The sequence below is a fragment of the Bos indicus genome, chromosome 6, assembly GCF_029378745.1.
Source record: "Bos indicus isolate NIAB-ARS_2022 breed Sahiwal x Tharparkar chromosome 6, NIAB-ARS_B.indTharparkar_mat_pri_1.0, whole genome shotgun sequence".
In the NCBI taxonomy this organism is placed as follows: Eukaryota; Metazoa; Chordata; class Mammalia; order Artiodactyla; family Bovidae; genus Bos; species Bos indicus.
The window spans coordinates 71,856,606-71,875,548 of record NC_091765.1 but is presented as its reverse complement, the minus strand read 5'-3'; the positions used below and the strand labels follow the sequence as shown (position 1 = coordinate 71,875,548).

At 39.2% G+C, this 18,943-nt stretch overlaps 1 protein-coding gene across 8 annotated transcripts in view; it reads left to right on the top strand.

The window, feature by feature from the left end:
* LOC109560486 (uncharacterized) overlaps positions 1-18,943 on the top strand; it is a 32,149-nt gene extending 13,206 nt beyond the window's left edge. For 2 of the 8 annotated variants that reach the window (XM_070791455.1, XM_019962780.2), the window contains exons 4-7: positions 86-174; positions 3,321-3,590; positions 4,835-4,994; positions 17,590-18,943. In XM_070791455.1, coding sequence (XP_070647556.1) covers positions 86-174; positions 3,321-3,590; positions 4,835-4,994; positions 17,590-17,877 — 807 coding nt within the window. In that variant the 3' untranslated portion in view covers positions 17,878-18,943. Of the gene's footprint in view, positions 1-85; positions 175-3,320; positions 3,591-4,834; positions 4,995-16,751 lie in introns of all 8 variants that reach the window. The other 6 variants (XR_011567195.1, XR_011567196.1, XM_070791456.1 and 3 more) reach the window with 6 other exon arrangements.

Sequence of the window (18,943 nt, the reverse complement as noted above, 5' to 3'; positions counted from 1 at the left end):
CTAATTGCAGAGGATCATAATCTTTTTCCTTCATTCCCTTTCTAGGCTATTTATTTATTTATTTTCTTTCTTCTTTTTTTTAAAGCTTCAACTATGTCTAAAGAGGAATAGGTCATTTCACAGTTTGCCAAATGAAGTACAGCTCCAACTTTGCCAGACCGCAATCTACCAAGAGTAAGTGACACAAAAATATTCCATTTGGGTCTTGGCAATCCCCTAAGAAAGGCAGGGACAGATGGTGAATAGAGTATAACAAAACTTTAAAGACAAAAGACATATTACGAATTGAAGAGTGACTAAAAGAAATATGTAATAATTTGGGGTTTGTGCTTTAAACTTTGTCATGTAATGATGAATTTTCCAACCAACCTGAAGGAAATTAGAATTGAAAACAGGATGAAGATGAAAACTTATAAGCAAATACCAAAGCAATTTAAAAATGACTGGACTATTGTAACAGTTTCCTTATTTGTCAAGAAAGAGGAAAAACATGCAAAATGTATTAGGTAAGGCACCCTGAATTTTGTGATAAAGGTTGAAGTTGACATTTGCAATCTGGAGTTGCCCAAAATCTTTTGAAACAAACTCTACATTTTAATATTTCCCCCATAATGTTAACCTCATCATTTCAATGTAGAATATTAACCAAAACAAAAAAACCCCCAAAACTTACCTTTTCCAGTCCCTCCTCACTTTCTTTTAGAGTATCAATAAATGATTTAGATTCTAAAAAATATAGCTTTATGACATTTGGTTTGCAATTAATGGGCTTCCCTGGTGGCTCAGATGGTAAAGAATCCACCTGCAATGTAGGAGACTTGGGTTCAATCCCTGAATTGGGAATATCCCCTGGAGAAGAGAATGGATACCAACTCCAGTATTCTTGCCTGGAAAAGTCCACAGACAGAGGAGCCTGGTGGACTACAGTCCATGGGGTCACAAAGAGTCAACACAACTGAGCGACTAACACTTTCACTTTTTTTTTTTTTTTTTTTTGCAATTAACGTGTGTGGGGGAAGGATTAGACATGGGACGTCCATTTTGCTGATGCAGAAACTGGCAAAAATCACGTGATTCTTTGTTCAGGTGTGGTGGCTGGCCCCAGTTTCCTGACTATGGTAGAGATAAAATGGTTCTGGGATCTGCCCGGCATTTTCACCAAAGTTATTCTTGTAAGTTTTGCCTACAGGCTATTTCACTAACCTTTGTAAAGATTCTGTAATCCAGAGATCCCCAACCTCTGGGCCACAGACCAGTACCTCCTGTCAGATCAGTGTTGGTATTAGATTACAAAAAAGTGCACAATAAATGTAACACATTTGAATCATCTCCAAACCAGCCCTGCCCCCCCACCACAGCATCTACTCCGTCGAAAAATTGTCCTGCATGAAATCAGTCCCCAGTGTCAAAAAGGTTGGTTACGGCTGCTATAAGCTATCTAGTACCCATACTAAATCCTTTCTTTCTTTAAACCAGAGTAGATTCTTTTGTCTGCAACCCAGAACCCTGCTTAATATAAGATACATTGTGTATGTGAGTCTTGGAAAGTGTTAAAAATAGTGTAACATTAACATGAAGCCTCATTTAAAAAATCATGGATATTTAGAAATTTTAATGGTGAATTACTTTTAAAAAGTACCAGGTCATTCAGTGAAGATTGATATTAATGTGTATTCAAGTTTCCCTTTCTTTTAAATGGAGAATAAAACCAAATGAATCAGTGTTATCTATAAATAATTAATAATATTAATAGACTCTCTTAGAGTTCAATATACAGTATACATGTATAGCCATATGCATATTAATGAGGACATTTTATGTAGTTTTTGAATGTGAAGGTATTAAGTCTTTCTGCTCCTAATAGAAGTACTCTGATTTCTGTTTCTCCACTGGGAGTAGTTGTAGCTATATTCTAAACAAGAAAAAATTATTGAGAAAGATGATGCTTGGAATCAAACTGTAATTCACAAATGTGTCAAATGCCTCAGAAGTATAAAATTAAATGTTTAAGCGTGGGAAACCTGTTTAGTATTGGCATGCCTTCTCGTCACTCATTCAGGCTATCGAAGAATCATTCTGGAGTTACGATATAATACCAAAGCAGAGTACAGGCCTATGTGAATATTTTATGGTTTATTGTATGTGTGGCAGGCTTAAATTTTAATGCTGTGAAAGAAATAGGTAGCTCTAGAATCCTTGTGTCAACAAGATAGAGAGGAAACTGGTGATCCAATTAGTATAATGGGCGTCTGGCAGCCAAATGATGTACTTCAAAACCTGGCTGGGAATGACTGGCTCTCATCCACACTTTTACAATATAAAGGGAAGAAAACAGAATGTGGAATCCTCCTGTTTCTGTGAGGCCTCAACTCTGATTGAGTCTTGAATTCCAGACCTTTTCCATTAAAATGCTAAATTTGTAAGTTCTCAGGTTCTCCCACCTTCTCCATCCTTTTCCATCACATCCTTACTGTTGGTCTCATTCTCGTAATTTCTTGGTGGTCCTATGGACTGTTCTCCTACAGTTAGTTCATGGAAACTAATCATTATCTTGAGGATATTTCTGTGATGTGGCAGTTAGTTCAGGAATTTTTGATATTTTTTTAAAGTCTAAAGAGCTTTAGTCATGGTTTTTAAAAATTGCTGTTAACATAAACAATACAAAGTCGGGAGTCTTCACATTGTAATCTTATGATCCTCTTCTCAAAGGCAGTGAAAATAACATTGTAAAATTTCTCCTTGCCTTTTTCCCTTTTAGAACTAGAATCATAATTCTTTAAGTAGCCATCTAACTTTATTTTAAAATTCCATTCATTTGTATTATTATGTGCTATATGTTGAGATACAGCCTGCTTGAGCCTCTTATGTTCCTATACATCTTGCTGTATACATCCCAAGACTTTGCTGCTGCTGCTGCTAAGTTGCTTCAGTCATGTCCAACTCTGTGCGACCCCATAGACGGCAGCCCACCAGGCTCTCCTGTCCCAGGGACTCTCCAGGCAAGAACACTGGAGTGGGTTGCCATTTCCTTCTCCAATGCATGAAAGTGAAAAGTGAAAGTGAAGTTGCTCAGTTGTGTCTGACTCCTAGCGACCCTGTGGACTCAGCCTACAAAGTTCCTCCATCCATTGGATTTTACTGGAGTGGGTTGCCATTGCCTTCTCCACCCAAGTCTTTGACTTTTTTTTTTTTTTTTTTTAAACCTGGGCCATTTCTTGGAATGTTTATGCACTTGGTAATCCTGAGAAAGTAATGCATTGCAGTTCACAGCACCTGGTCACCTTTCAGACAAACCAACTTACTTACTTCCTATTCTACAGCTGCGGATTTCCTATGCATAGAATCCTCCTCTGGGACTCACCATACTGTGTGTGCAGGCTCCACTGGGCCCTCCACGTTGCCTTGAGAGATCTGAGGACTGGTGCAACAATACTGATACTCTTGTTTCTCCTGCTGCAACTGGTAAAGTCCTTTGTCTCTGACTCAAGAGTCCCACGTCAGCATCCATGGAACTGCGACAGGCTTACTTATCAACTTGTATGGTTTTTTGTTGGAAGTTATCCTGCTTCTGCGATGTCAAATTTATTGAAGTAGGGCCAAAATCCTCAATACTTTCTTTATTTACAAAATATCTTCCTTTTGAATAATTTAAGTCACTGTTATATATTCCATGCTTTTCCCCTAAAACATTACTATGAGGAATGTTGGTATATTCCTATTTTGTAAGTGAGGAATTGGAGCTTAAGTGATTTTTTTCAAGGTTTTTTAATGTATCTAGCTCATCAAGTGCTAGAATTCAGGCCTTCTCACTGGTAACATAGAGATGGTTGTGTCTTTAATATCTAATACCGCTGTCTTCTTTCCCATTCACATTCTCTGATAATTACACCTGCCTGATATGGAATAAAGAAATTATAACTGTTCTTCTAGGAAGAAAGAATTCTGGATAGTATAACTGCTAACTGAAAATCAGAAACTATCCCAATAGTTCATAGAACTTCTTAATATTTCATAGAACATGTTCTGGTCTTCACAACAATTACTCATATCAGAAAAAACCAAAATAAATGACATTTATTCTTAGCTTCAATTATGGTATTTCTCAAAGTGTGGTCCTCATCAGATAATCTGGACAGTCTTTTAAGAAGAGATTCCTGGCTGGCTCTACCCCAGACTTACCAAATCAGAATTCCAAGGGTATCCAGGAATCTTGAATTTTTTAATCAACTGCCCCATGTCATTTTAATGTTTATTAGCACTTACCATGCATTACTACTAGGGCAGGTTCTAGAAACTAAGGGCGGACTGCTCTTTCTGGCTAAAAATTTACAAATAGGGGAAAGAAACAGATTTACAAAACTTCTCTTGAATACAGTACTTTTAAAAAGTCTTGATAGAAGGAATGCAAGTCAACATCAAATTTATGTCTCCCAGAAAGCCAAAAATCTGGCTTTATGTCATGAATTCAGCAGTAGTGATTTCAAAAAACACCTGTATTTTGTGAAATAGCAGGGCTCATCTAACAAATTATTTTGTAGGGAGACCTTCTGTTCTGTGGTTGTGTGATACCCCCTTTTGCCTGTTTATAAATCCATTTAACATATGTTCATTGAGTGTCGACTTTCTGACCCAAGCACCATTCTAGGCGTGGATGCTATAGCTATAGACAAGTTGACTAGGGTCCCTGCCTTCAAGGTCTTAATGAGAAGAGGATGATAATTTTATTAAGAAAATAAAAAGTAAAATTCTTTACGGAAGAAGATGACAGGATTTTGTTAGCCAAAAATGACTTCTAACTCACAGAAGAGATGTTTTTAATATTCTTTCTCCCCAGATTTGAAGCTGAAAGTATGATTCTGAGACAAGGACACGTACCCTTGAAATACTACTTGGTTCGTGCTGGACATTTAAAGGTCATGTCAAGTAATATAAGCATGAACAAAAATACCAACTCTGAAATTTTAAGTGCGTTTGGAGAAGGCGACTTCATAGGGGTAAATACTGTCCCAATTTATTAGTTTCTCATCATTTTTTTAAATTAAGATTAAAAAATTATATGTATCATTGCATTAAAATAATTAACATAGTATACTATAATATTGTCCTTGAGTATTATGTATTTTGGTAATTGACATGCTTAGTAAAAGCAGTTTTCCTTAGCATTGTAGAGCCAATTCATAGCCTATTATATAGTTTGTCAATGTAGAGGACATACAAGATTATCAAATGACTTACATGAGTGACTGACTGGTTAAATGAAGGAGTTGCAAACCATGTAGCTCAGGAGTCAGGGTTGCATTAAAAATAGAGAAATTATGCTAAAACACTTACGGATTCACGGGGCTCTTTCTGATTCTTTAAAGAAATTTTATCCTTTCAAAAGATTTTATGCGAAAGGGATAAAATTTAGGCTAAGAAAGCAGCTTGTATGTAAAGATAAAACTTGCTTCATTTCTATATTTAGTCAAGGGCTGATTGGATTTAGAGATCCTTGAAACCAGAAGTCCCTAAGTGGAGAGGTCTTGGGTTCAGTTCAGTCCTCAGTCGTGTCCAACTCTTTGCAACCCTGTGGACCACAGCCTAAATAAATTTCAAAGCCCCAAAATATTTACATTGAGAATGAGTACTAAGGAAAATTAAATGTCTATAAAATGTTAGGTCTTAATGCTCTGTGCTGTTAGGTCAGTAGATTTAATTAGATAACAATCCATTACAGAAGTACGGGAGGCAAAATTCCCCCTCTATCCTCTTGGAGTTTTTCAGCTAGGTCTGAAAATTAAACTGACATAGAACAGATTAACAAGAGAAAAGCATATACATTTCTATAAGGTTTACATAACACAGGAGCCCTTATAATGACAGGAAGACCCAAAGAAGTGACAAAACCTAAATACTTTTATACCAGGTTGAAGAAAGAGAGGCAATTGTGGGAATGTAACTAAAATATATGGGAAGACTGAAGGAAGATTGAAAAGGATAAGAAGATAGGAATAATTTTAGCAAGGTCTGTTTGTACAGAATTCTCTTGGCTTTGACTCCCCATGGAAGAATGTTCTTTTCTCTTGGTTTAGGGAGGGCATCTTTCAGATAGGAGTTTTTTGTTTTTTTTTAATTAATTTTAGGCTGTGCGGTGGGTGACTGCTCTGTAGTTGCAGCACGCAGGCTTCTCATTGCAGTGGCTTCTCTTGTTGCGGAGCACGTGCTCTAGAGAGCTCGGGCACAGTAGTTGTGATACACCAGCTTAGTTGCCCCAAAGTATGTGGGATCTTCTAGGCATGGATAAAACCCTTGTGCCCTGCATCGACAGGCGGATTCTGAACCACTAGACCACCAGGGAAGTCCCTACATGAGAGTTTTTGATATTCTATATTCAGGAAGAAAAGGGGAGCTTAGAATGCCCTTCTAACATGTTGTTTTTAAAGTCTTTAGTTCTAAATAATTCTCATGTCAAAGTGGCATATTTGGGGGTGGGATATTCTGTCACCTATCATAGACCATAAAGCTTTTTCAGGGATTAAGTTAGATAATGCACATTGAACTTATAGATCAGTGCCCAGCTGAACAGCACTCAGTAAATGGTAGTTAACTACCATTTTGTTGTTACTAATTATAATAAAAACAGATAATCATGTGCTATTGACAGATATATGCTCTTCAAATTAACTTTTTTAAAGTGTGCTTATAATGCTGTGTTGTTAATGCAAGTGGTTGCTTGGTTCATTGCTAGGTTTATGATCTGAACCTAAAATGCTTATTCACAGAAACATGCTGTGCTGCTGCTGCAGGGGTTGTGTGTGATTCTGTTTGTTGGCAGTTGAAGTGCATTTTGTTACACAAGCCTGTGTTAAGCAGAAAGCAGAGATTTTCATTGTTTTTGGAAAGTGATTTATAAGTGTTTAACAGTTCTTACAGCAGGCTCAGGCGTGTATTCTCATTCCCATATTATTTTAAAATTATTTCTTGGATAAATCTCACAAGACGTCCTGTTAGTTTCAGGGTGTTGATGATCCAACAGCAGCTGCTCTAAATTTTGTTGTTTTTTTTAATATAATTCAAGACAAATGGCTTTCTGAAGCTGTTTAGGCCATGCATTCCTAATCTGCCTATAAGTTTTGATGTGCTAGGTACTGGCACGATTGCCTAGTTGATCCCTTGGGAAGTCTGAAGTGAAAGCGTTGATTAGGTTCTTTTGGGCTGAGAGCCCTATTCAGCTATTTAGCTGACAGGAAAGTCTTCATTTTTTCATTAGAGAAACTAGTGGCAGGAGAGTCTTACCTTGAGCCATTTATTGCTCTTAGCATGGTCACAAGCACTGGTTACTGGCTACTTACGACATCTGTTGCTGAGTCATTCTGGAAGCAAAGGAAGACACCTGAATCTATTTGTTTCAAATGTTTTAAATAGATATCTCTGTCAATACTTAGATCAAGCTCACGAGGTTTTCTGTGTGTTTGCTGGGATAAATCATTCTGTGATACACTCCTCGAATTCAGAGTGGACTATTCAATAATCTGATTTGAAAATGTCATAGGAAATTTTGTGGATGTTTTAGTATTGATGAATATCAATTTAATAGACACATGCCATGTACTTTGTACTGAACCTGTGCTGTGGGAACTTGATGGACCGCAAGACTTATGGCCATAGTCAGTGCCAGGTACTCAAAAGGCCCTATGAAAAAAAGCATCAGAAATACAATGATATGAAGGATGTGGTTTTCTTTTTAAATATTATATCTGATTTATTATTTATGGACTATAAAAGGAAGGTAAGCTCCATTAACCCAGTGACCTTTATTTTTTCCCAAGCAGGATAATTGCATTCTAATGGAAACGTAGAAATAGTAGGTATGGTAAATACAGCTCCCTGTGCAAGTAGGGCAGCTCACATTAGCCTCTGAAAGTGAGTTATGAGTTTCAGCATAAATTTATAAGCAACTCCAATTCTTTACTAAACAAAACAGAAAAATGCTGCCAATGTGTTAGCATAGGGAAAATCTAATAATACTCCTGGTGTTAATCTGATACCTTCTTTAAGTGTATTCTGTTCTCTTTAAAGTGATAGTCATCAGTTTGATTCAAGACTGAACTTACAGCCTTACAGTAAGTGTCACAGTGTCATATCTCAAGTTATGATGTGCCCTTATTTGGGAGTGCCATGAACATCTTATGTGAAAACCGCAAAAATTTAGGGCTTCTATTCTGGCCACGCCTCACAGACTTTCTGTATTTCTTTTTTACATCTGATCATGTCTTCTGAATCTTAAGAGACTTAACTTTGAGAACTTCCTGGGATCCAGGCACAAGAAGGATGGAGTCTCAGTTTTGTTTTTGGGTCCTTGATGCTCTGGGGTCACAGAGAGATGCCAGGGGAGGCTGTCAAATGGTTCTCAAATGCTAGTTCATGCATTATTGATATTCTCTGATAGTTCTTCACCTGCCAGAGAGCAGATGAGAAAGATATGGATAATGTATGTTTTTCAGAAGGCTGAATTTATTCAAAATTTAAAAACAAGATACTATTTTAGACTTGTTTCTGTCTTTCTTTCTTTCTCTTTTGTGCTTAAGTATCATTTATTTCATGAAATAATGTTGACAATCCTAATGTTCTTACGTGACATAACACAAGAAAACCAGAGGTTGCCAGCTATGGATCATATTCTTCCATCGCCAAATCTTTTTTTTTTTAACGAACTGATCTGGGAAATCTCCAAATCTGGAAACTAATGTACTTTGCGAAACTCTTTTGCCTGTATGAGGACTCAGAGCCCAGTGTTGGGAAATGTCTCAAGATTCAGAAGACATTTGTATTAAGTATATTACTTGCAGTAATATTTAATTCTCACAATAACTCTATTTGCTGCTATCCTTATTCCCTTTCACAGATTAAGGGAAAAAAGCTAAAAGATCATTAAGAAATTGTTTCAGGGCCCGAGCCTATTGAGCTGTAGGATTCACACCCAGAGTCCTTAACGACTGTGATATGTCCATTAAGTGACGCTGTGAAAGAAACAGACCTCTCATGACGTTTTAGAGACTGCCCTGCAAGCTTGGAGAGATAGTTGTGAAACCTCCTGATTTCCAAGATAATTAAAAAAGCCTTTTTATTTGTTTGTGCCAAGATTTACCATATAGTGATCCATCCCATAATATGCCAGAATATTTGTACAAACCTAGGCTTGTGGCCTGACTCTCCATCTTAATCACAGACTTGTACACTCTGTGCCAATTGTCTGGTTGAATTGTAGGCAGAAATGTTCACTTACTATTGTATATACTTCCAGTTTTCCATAATTAGAGGTGGCCCTGGGAACTGAACAATAAGCAATTGGCACTCCTTGGCCACCTGACACTTGGTAGCCAAGCTCCTCTCCTGAGCAGTCAGAGAGACCTGAGCAATGGAAGCTCATCTCAGTAAGTAAGTGTGTTCCAGAAGTCAGTGACTGCCTTGTATTTGGGAAAAGAGATCCGTGCAGGTGTATCTAGTCCCATGTAGGAGCTCTCTTCTCTCCAGGCAGTGGGGTTGTCTCAGTGGTGTTTGCCTTTGAGGGAAAACAAATACCGTGCTGGAGACTGGGTAGCCACAGGAAACTTGAAAGTCCTAAAATTGAATAGGTGGTTATCAGCAGTATCTGATGTGGTTGCCTAAGAAAGTTGCAGTGGACATTACAATCTCACAGTTTTCTCTTACTAGTTTTATTTCTTTGCTCAGAAGTCAATACATCAAAACCATTTCAGGTTTATTGGCTCTAGAGTCCTAGAAAGGAGAGTTCTATTATTGAGAAACAGAATATTCTTCCAGGAGTGGCCATGAGGCCTCTTCAGCTGCATGCTTCTGATTATTCAGCCCGGGCGCAGGTTGTGCGAAAGCTTATCTCCAACAACCTTAAGAAACTGAGTGATTTTTAGATTTTGAGTATCTTACCCAGTTACTCACAGCACACTTACAGTTTCCAGATTTGTCTTTATTTCTAATTCACTAAAAACAATTCATTTAATATGAGCAGATTATTCAAGGAGTCTGAAATCGCTTTAGTGTAGTGAACAGAATTTTACAATCAGAGAGAACAAAGTTCTAATCCTAGCTCTGCCATTCACTTGCTGTGTGATTTTGGGAAAATGATTTAGCCTCTTTGAGCCTCAGAGGGCTCATTTTTAAATAGGGGATGATAAGACCTGTCGTTCAGAGTGGGTGCAAAATGAATTACAGAAAGCAACTAAGGGTAGTTATTGAGCCCTTACTATATGGCAGGTGCTGTTCCAGGCTTATGAATACAGTGGTGAACTTGAACTTGCTTTCAAGGAGCTTGTGTTCAAAAGGGAAGGCCCAGCTAACATGTGATTATAATAAAGCAAGGTGCAGGCTAGTATTGTGGTGTGAAGCATGAGGGGCCTCAGGTACTCAGGGAAAATAAGTAACTCAGTTTAGGTCGATGGATCTCTGCCTTGACTGTTGATTAGGATTCCCTGGAGAGTTTTAAAAAAAATACCAAATACCCTGGACACACCATTGACCAGTTAAATCAAAATCTCTAGGCTGTAGCTTGGGGACCAGTCATTTTCAGTCCTCTGGTGATTCTTATGTGGAGCCTGGTTTGGGAAACACTGGCTTAGGCTGTGATCTTGTGAGGGTTATCAGAGGAAGCTGAATTCTTGAGGCTGAAGCTTCAGGATGGTCCCCAGTTGGCCAAATGTAGAGGAGGGAACCGTTAGTGGGATGGGAGAGTTAAGCTGGTGCTGGAACACATGGGTCTTAAATTACATTCTGAAGAAATGCCTTGTATAAAGCAATTAGTGTTGGCTCAGGGCAGATCATCAGTAAATAACAGTGATGGCTTTAAGTTCTTAGAATCATTTACATGTAGGATGGGAGGGACATTCTAACTATGTCTGCTCAAGGGTCTTAATGGAAAATTAATTTTCACATCATTTCAGTATCCCAGCCCCGTGAGTGGGAAGAAGAGGTTGCATTGTCTGGGTTACTGGTTTCATTCCATTCAAATTGTGCTTTCTGAGTCTAGTGAGTGACTAATTCCTCACTTGATATTTTAATTGTGGTGGTGGCTCAGAGGTTAAAGTGTCTGCCTTCAATGCAGGAGACCCAGGTTCAATCCCTGGTCGGGAAGATCCCCAGAGAAGGAAATGGTAACCCACTCCAGTATTCTTGCCTGGAGAATCCCATGGACAGAGAAGCCTGGTAGGCTACAGTCCATGGGGTCTCAAAGAGTCAGACACGACTGAGCAACTTCACTATACACTATACACTTAACACGAAACTTACCGTTTTAACTATTTTTAAGTGTACAGTTCAGTGGCATTAAGTACAGTCACATTGTTGTGTCATCATCACCACAGATCATCTGCAGAACCTTTTTATCATCCCCAAATGAAACTGTGTACCCACTAAACAGGAATTCCCTATCCCTCTTTCCCCAGGCTCCTGGTAACTGCTAGTCTTCTTTCTCTGTCTGTAATTTGACTATTCTAGGTACTTTATATAAGTAGATCATTGTTATTAGTTGTTTTGGGTCTGGCTTATTTCACAATGTCCTCTTTAAAAAGATATTTTAATAGGTCTTTTTCTTGGACCTTAAACTCTGACCTTTTAACAGCATAGGAATAGCTTCAATGTTAGGGAGTTCATAATATTTCAACACAGCATAATATGACAAAACAGTGTCCAGAGTGTGTGTCAAAGTCCTGCTGGGTCTCCATGACAAAGGTATGAGCATCCTGAATTATCAGCTGTGGTTTATATCTCTCTGCTTCCTTAGATGATGTAAGAGCAACAGAAGGATAGCTCTTTTATGCACCTTTTTATAAGTCGTTATTCTATTTTTCTATCAATTTTATTTTTTGGCTCTAACTGATCACTGTAGGCTACTTATTCCTGAGTCAACTAATAGACAAATACAGTGGCCTTTCACACGTCTGGGCTTCCCTTGTGGCTCAGCTGATAATAGAATCCACCTGCAATGCAGGAGACCCTGGTTTGATCCCTGGGTTGGGAAGATCCCCTGGAGAAGGGGAAGGTTACCCAGAATTCTAGCCTGGAGAATTCTATGGAATGTATTCCATGGGGTTGCAAAGAGTTGGACACGGCTGAACGACTTTCACTTCACTTCACATGTCTCTTTTCTTCAAACTGAATGATGTATACAAATAGGAAGCTATTTTTAAATAATCTCATTCTGTGTTTATATTAAAGTAAGAATAACTTGCATCTTCACCACCTTGTATTATTTTGTCCAGTTACATGACTGATCTATTTTCAGTTTTCTCTGCCCTCCAAAAATTTTTATGAATAAGTACTCAGAAGGATGGAAACCCCTTGGCCTAGTAGTCATATGAAAAGTCATCATGACTCACCAGCAGCTTCATCTTCCGGAAGGAGCCTGAATTCTTTCTCTTTTTTCTTTATGTTTCCCTTTCTTAAAATTTTATTTATTCAAAAGCACTTCTCAGGTCCCTAATGTATGTCAAGCAGCTCAGTGGTAAAGAACCCTCCTGCCAATGCAGGAGGTGCAGGAGACTGTTCAAGCCCTGGGATAGGAAGATCCCCTGAAGGAGGAAATGGCAACCCAGTCCAGTATTCTTACCTGGGAAATTCCATGGACAGAGGAGCCTGGTGGGCAACAGTCCATAGGTTCACAAAGAACTGGGCACGACTGAGTGACTGAGCATGCCATGTATGTCAGGCACCATGTTAGAGCCCAGAACAAACAAAATAGATGTAGGGTCTATTCTTGAAGAGTGTAGTGGATTTGGTATCAACTTTTGCTTTTCACTTTCATGCATTGGAGAAGGAAATGGCAACCCACTCCAGTGTTCTTGCCTGGAGAATCCCAGGGACGGGGGAGCCTGGTCGGACATGACTGAAGCGACTTAGCAGTAGTAGCAGTTGATATGTATAGTTGATTTCTGAGTCACAGTCAGCTAGTGCTAAATGCAGTAGTGGATCATGTATTCGTACATGTTTCTTTCTTTCTTTTTTTTTCTGTAACATGAGAAGGTAGAGCCACTTAAGGGGGTCTAGCTGACTGGCTGCCAAGATGCCCCACAGGGTGGCAAAATTCCTGTCACCTGGCTCTGATGTTCAATCTGTAGTTCTGGAAGTTTATACACCAGTGCCTCATGAAAGACCTCTTGACATGAGAGGAGAGAACAGATTCATGTTAAGTTATGAGAGCATGGTAATCCAAATGTTGATTTATTAATTTTGCTGGAGAATATGTTTCCAGCTACAAATTATTTGTTTTTATCATTTTATAAATCCTTCTTGCATCAGGGTGACTGAAGGGCTGAATTCATAGTCAAAGGGATACGAAGTAAAGACAAAATTGAAGTTATGTAGGTGATCTTGAGGGGTCTTTTATCCAGACCAAGGGAATGCCTAGTATAAATCCAAACCCCATAGCCAAGAGCACATGGAGAGGGAACTGATTTGATCCCACCAGCCGTGTCTGCCCAGTGATGGGTCCTTACCACGCCCTCCTCCTTTCTGCTTCTAGGCTGATTACTGGTCTGAGTGACACATTCCCTCATCACATATGCTAACATCATCAAGACTGAGAGCCACAGTCAGATCATACTCTTAATTTAGCCTTTCCACCTCTTATCTTTGCATAACTCTGATCTCATCTGTAATAGGTTATGATTGCTGGCCAAACTCTCAAGAGTTCTAGGACTCTTTTGTTCCTCTTTCTAATCAGATTGTTCTCTGCCTCCACCTATGACTGCATTTGAAGAAAGTCCTGTACTTCTTTAGGATGGAAACATTATCCTTACAAAATCCATTACAGTTCTTGTGGTTTTTTTGGTTATGACTTTCTATTCCTTCGTCCGTTTAATCCATTTCTACTATATTTGCCTGTCAACTAATTTTAAGGAAGTGCTTTGAATGGATTTAAGACCCAGGTTTTCAGAGAAAGAAAGTCTGGTTCTTCATCATGACCTAGACTCCAAGGGTTTAGTTTGAAAGTATCAGTAACACTCATTTTTCACACTTCCATCACTTTCTCAGGGATCCCATTTTACCCTGAGGCTGTGTCAGTTTCCTCCTCTGATTCTTATCTTCTTCTTTCACATATGGGCCCTTTCTAAGTGGCAATGTCTTGACTGGGCCTACTTGAATTATAACCATCTTGAATTTATGTGCCATTTTTATAAGTCATTGAAATGTGGTAAGATAAGAAGCCAGGTGCTTTATCCGTCCTAATTCTGAACCTATATCCAGATGTCTTTATATTTTCAAAATATTGTTGTCTTAAATTTCATACTTTTATATTCTATTCCTGATAACTGTATATTTCTTAGCTGCACAGAACTGAATTCCTTTCATTCATGAACTTCTAACAGTGACTTCACACCCTGGACTTCATTATCCATTTGCCACCATCTGTTAGTAAATACAGAGTATAGAGTTTAACCCTTTATACTTTCTGCCTGGGAATCTGGTGCGTTAATATCATCTTTGTCATCTCTTTAGATATTGCTTACCTCGGGAAAATCAATGTGCTGGCTAGTGGCATTTTCACTTCTCATTTTAGGACTTTTGGGTGTGATGCATTTTAAGAACTGTCCAGTATATTAATAATAGATGAGAGATGGCGTCATATGAGCACATGGGGCCTTGGTGATTAAGGTCCCTGGGGATTCAGAAGAGCAAATTACAGAGCACATTTTATGTCTTGGAAAGAGAGCAGATACTATAATGAATTTTTAAGTTAGCAATTTGTTTAGTCTCCTGAGGCCCTGGCAGCTTGCTGAGGTTACAGGGGTAAAAAGTACCTGCAGAGAGGAATTTCTCAGTCAGAACCAACATTTAAAGTAGTGGTGTGTTAATGCTTAAAAAGAAATCCTGTATGCATTTTTTATAGCTTCTAGCTTTTGCAGCTGGATCTGACAAATGATGCTCCAAGAAGTTGAGCCAGCTTGCCATTTTCCAGGCTCCAGCTCCATTATTTATGTCTTTTCCAATAAAGCCTATGGCACATTCTTAAAGACTTAGCTTTGCTAAAAGTACAGCCCAATACCTGAATGGGGACTGGTAGCAAATGCCATTGGGCCTTCATTGTTTTTTCTTAACCCTGCTGTTCTTATCTAGGTATACTCAGTGATTTAACTTAATATCAAGTAACATTTTCAGAGATTCTGAGTTCATGGGGGTCTTTTGAAAAGTGAATTTTATGTGATTAGCGTTTGATTAAGTGATCAAAGAAGACAGTTTCTATCACAATGTCAAGTAGAAATGTATCATTAAAAAATTGGATCAGAACTCAAAGATAAATTGAAGATTCCATGAATTTTTATGATATTAGCACAGAGGAACTTCATTTTAAAAAGAGAAACCACATATTTTGGCAGTCTTCAGCAGTAGGCTAAAGAAGTTATGACCTAAATTCAAATGTAGTCCTATAGACCATAGCTTTTTAAGAGACCAGAATCCTGGAAGTAAGGAATATATAATCTACTCCGCTCTCCACCCCCATCAGAGAAGAAGCTATGGACCTTGACTCCTGGACAGGCTGACCAACTCCTGATACTTTGTTTAATATGTGAGCCCCATACAGGCCTTGATTGCAAATGTAGTCCTATTAATGTTGTCGCCCAGGTTATGGCCATGGTTTTTTCTTCTCAAATATCCCTCTGTATTTCAGGCATTCCCACTCTAGTACTCTTGCCTGGAAAATCCCATGGACGGAGGAGCCTGGTAGGCTGAAGTCCATGGGGTCGCTAGGAGTTGGACACGACTGAGCGACTTCACTTTCCCTTTTCACTTTCATGCATTGGAGAAGGAAATGGCAACCCACTCCAGTGTTCTTGCTTGGAGAATCCCAGGGACAGGGGAGCCTGGTGGGTTGCCATCTATGGGGTCGCACAGAGTTGGACATGACTGAAGTGACTTAGCAGCAGCAGCAGCAAGGTGGTATCTGCTGTGTTTATGAACTTAACCACTCAGATTCTTCTCTTGCCTCCTCACTAAGCTCCTCCTGCTTCCCTGGGAATGTCTCTGGGCACAGAGCTGTAGCAGGGAGGAGTCAATTTCACTCTCCCTGCTAGGTCTATTTCTTTGGTGGCTTTTGTTATTATAATCACACTTAAGGGCCTGCCTCAGAGAATCCTGCCCCTCTGCCTGACTGTTAAGCTTAAGTGCCATTGTTCAGAACCCTGTCCACCTGTAGATGGCAGGAAGGAAGAAATTAATACACACCCCTGCCTAAGGCTTGCCATTCTAGCAAATCAGTTCAGTTCTGTTCTTTGCTCAATCGTGTGCAACTCTTTGCAACCCCATGGACTGCAGCCTGCTAGGCTTCCCTGTCCATCACCAACTCCTGGAGCTTGCTCAAACTCATGTCCATCAAATCAGTGATGCCATCCAACCAGGTCATTCTCTGTCACCCTCTTCTTCTCCTGCCCTCAGTCTTTCCCAGCATCAGGATCTTTTTAAATGAGTCATTTCTTCGCATCAGGTGGCCAAAGTAATGGAGTTTCAGCTTTCAGCATCAGTCATTCCAATGAATATTTAGGACTGATTTCTTTTAGGGTTGACTGGTTTGATCTCCTTGCAGTCCAAGGGACTTTCAAGAATCTTCTCCAATACCACAGTTCAAAATCATCAATTCTTCGATGCTCAGCTTTCTTCATGGTCTAACTCTCATATCCATACATGACTACTGGAAAAACCACAGCTTTAACTAGATGGACCTTTGTCAGCAAAGTAATGTCTCTGCTTTCTAATATGTTGTCTAGGTTGGTCAGTACTCTTGCCGGGAAGGTCCCATGGATGGAGGAGCCTGGTAGGCTGCAGTCCATGGGATCGCTAGGAGTTGGACACGACTGAAAGACTTCACTTTCACTTTTCACTTTCATGCATTGGAGAAGGAAATGGCAGCCCACTCCAGTATTCTTGCCTGGAGAATCCCAGGGACGGGAGAGCCGGGTGGGCTGCCGTCTATTGGGTCGCACAGAGTCGGACACGACTGAAGCGACTTAGCAGCAGCAGCAGCAGGTTGGTCATAGTTTTTCTTCCAAGGAGCAAGCGTCTTTTAATTTTATGGCTACGGTCACCATCTGCAGTGACTGTAGAGCCCAAGAAAGAGCCCAAGAAAATAAAGTCTGTCACTGTTTCCATTGTTTCCCCATCTATTTGCCATGAAATGATGGGACCAGATGCCATGATCTTAGTTTCTTGAATGTTGAGCTATAAGCCAGCTTTTTCACTCTCCTCTTTCACTTTCATCAAGAGGCTCTCTAGTTCCTCTTTGTTTTCTGTTATAAGGGTGGTGTCATCTGCATATCAGAGGTTATTGATATTTCTCTTGGCCATCTTAATTCCAGTTTGTGCTTCATCCAGCCTGGCATTTGGCATGATGTACTCTGCATATAAGTTAAATAAACAGGCTGACAATATACAGCCTTGTTGTACTCCTTTCCCAATTTGGAACCAGTCTGTTGTTCCATGTAGATGGCAGGAAGGAAGAAATTAACACATCCCCCGCCTAAGGCTTGCCATTCTAGCAGATACTTGTAAGATTAAGTGACCTTTTTACTTTGTTTCCCCCCCTTCCCTATCTCTGATCCATAAAAGGACCTGGCATCTGGACACCAACAAGATGGTTATTTGGAGACGTTAGTGTGCCATCTTCTCAATCAGTTGGCTTTCCACGCAAAGTCGTATTCCTTGCCTCAGCACCTCGTCCTCAATTCATTGGCTTGTCATGTGGTGAGCAGAGCGAGCTTGGACTGGGTAACAGCCAATTCTATACTATGGTTTTTCTGTCTGTTGTGGGATGAGATGAGCATCTTCTCCAGGCCCTTCAGTTTCATGATTAAACCCTCTCTCCATCACTGTTCATCCCAGAGCTTTGGGCAGTAAAGGGGAAAACTCCATCCTATTCCATCTATCTCTCTATCTTCCCTCTTCTGGGCACCCTTGCTAACCTGGAAAAGAACTGCTTCTTCAGTCAAGAAATGATCCTCTTTGATTACTGACTCATGCTGATAAATTTCTGCAAGGATCACTAGGTCACCATTTCTGCAGACCACCATTTGAACACAGGACACCCAGCTGAAAATGCAGTTTTAGTTGAAAACAGGAAATGAAGTAGCTTTGAAATTACACTAAGTCAGTGCAGAAGTGAGTTTTCAGACAAGCTTAAAGGACAAGCAGGATTCATTCAAGTAATGTTAATACCTTTTGATTGATCCTTGAGATTCTCTGCGGGCCATGATAAATAGTACTTGTTTATTTACCCCTCATTCCTCTGTGCTGGATTCTACAAAAAGGATATAAACCCTGAAGAAACTTCAAAATGGAACATTCAGTGTTTCTATCCTCAAGAAGTAACACCTAAAGATTATCTATCGTATATAATTCTTTCATGTATATGCTCTGTCTTTCAGTCTCTCTCTAAACGCACATGCATTCTGTATGTTATATGATATTATCTTCCTTTTTTCTCCTTTATTGGTCTATATAGATTACCTTATTTTTAATAGATATTTGATATATTATGTAGAAAATTATAATTGTATCAACTAGCCATCCATTCATGGATGTTTGAATTATGAAATATTGTATTTGGAAACAAAGTAATGTATTACGAGATTATCTGTCTTTAGTAACCATTGAATGCCTGCCAATGTCACAGTGCCTTTTCCAGCAGAATCAAGTCTGAATACTTTGTTCTGATGATTCTAATTTATGTTCACAGCAGGAAAGAACTTTGCAGAAGGATCTTGTTTGTGCTTATTCCTTCTAAGTAAATCATTTGTGTGTTTTAATTATACATTTGCCAAGTCATTAGTGTTACAGTGTGGTTGAGAGCATAAATTCATTTCAAAAGTATGTTTGGAATTTTGTAGTTTTACAGTTCACAGCAGGAACCAAACTGATTCAATACTTTCTAATAAATAATATCTTTAATCACTGTCCTACTTAA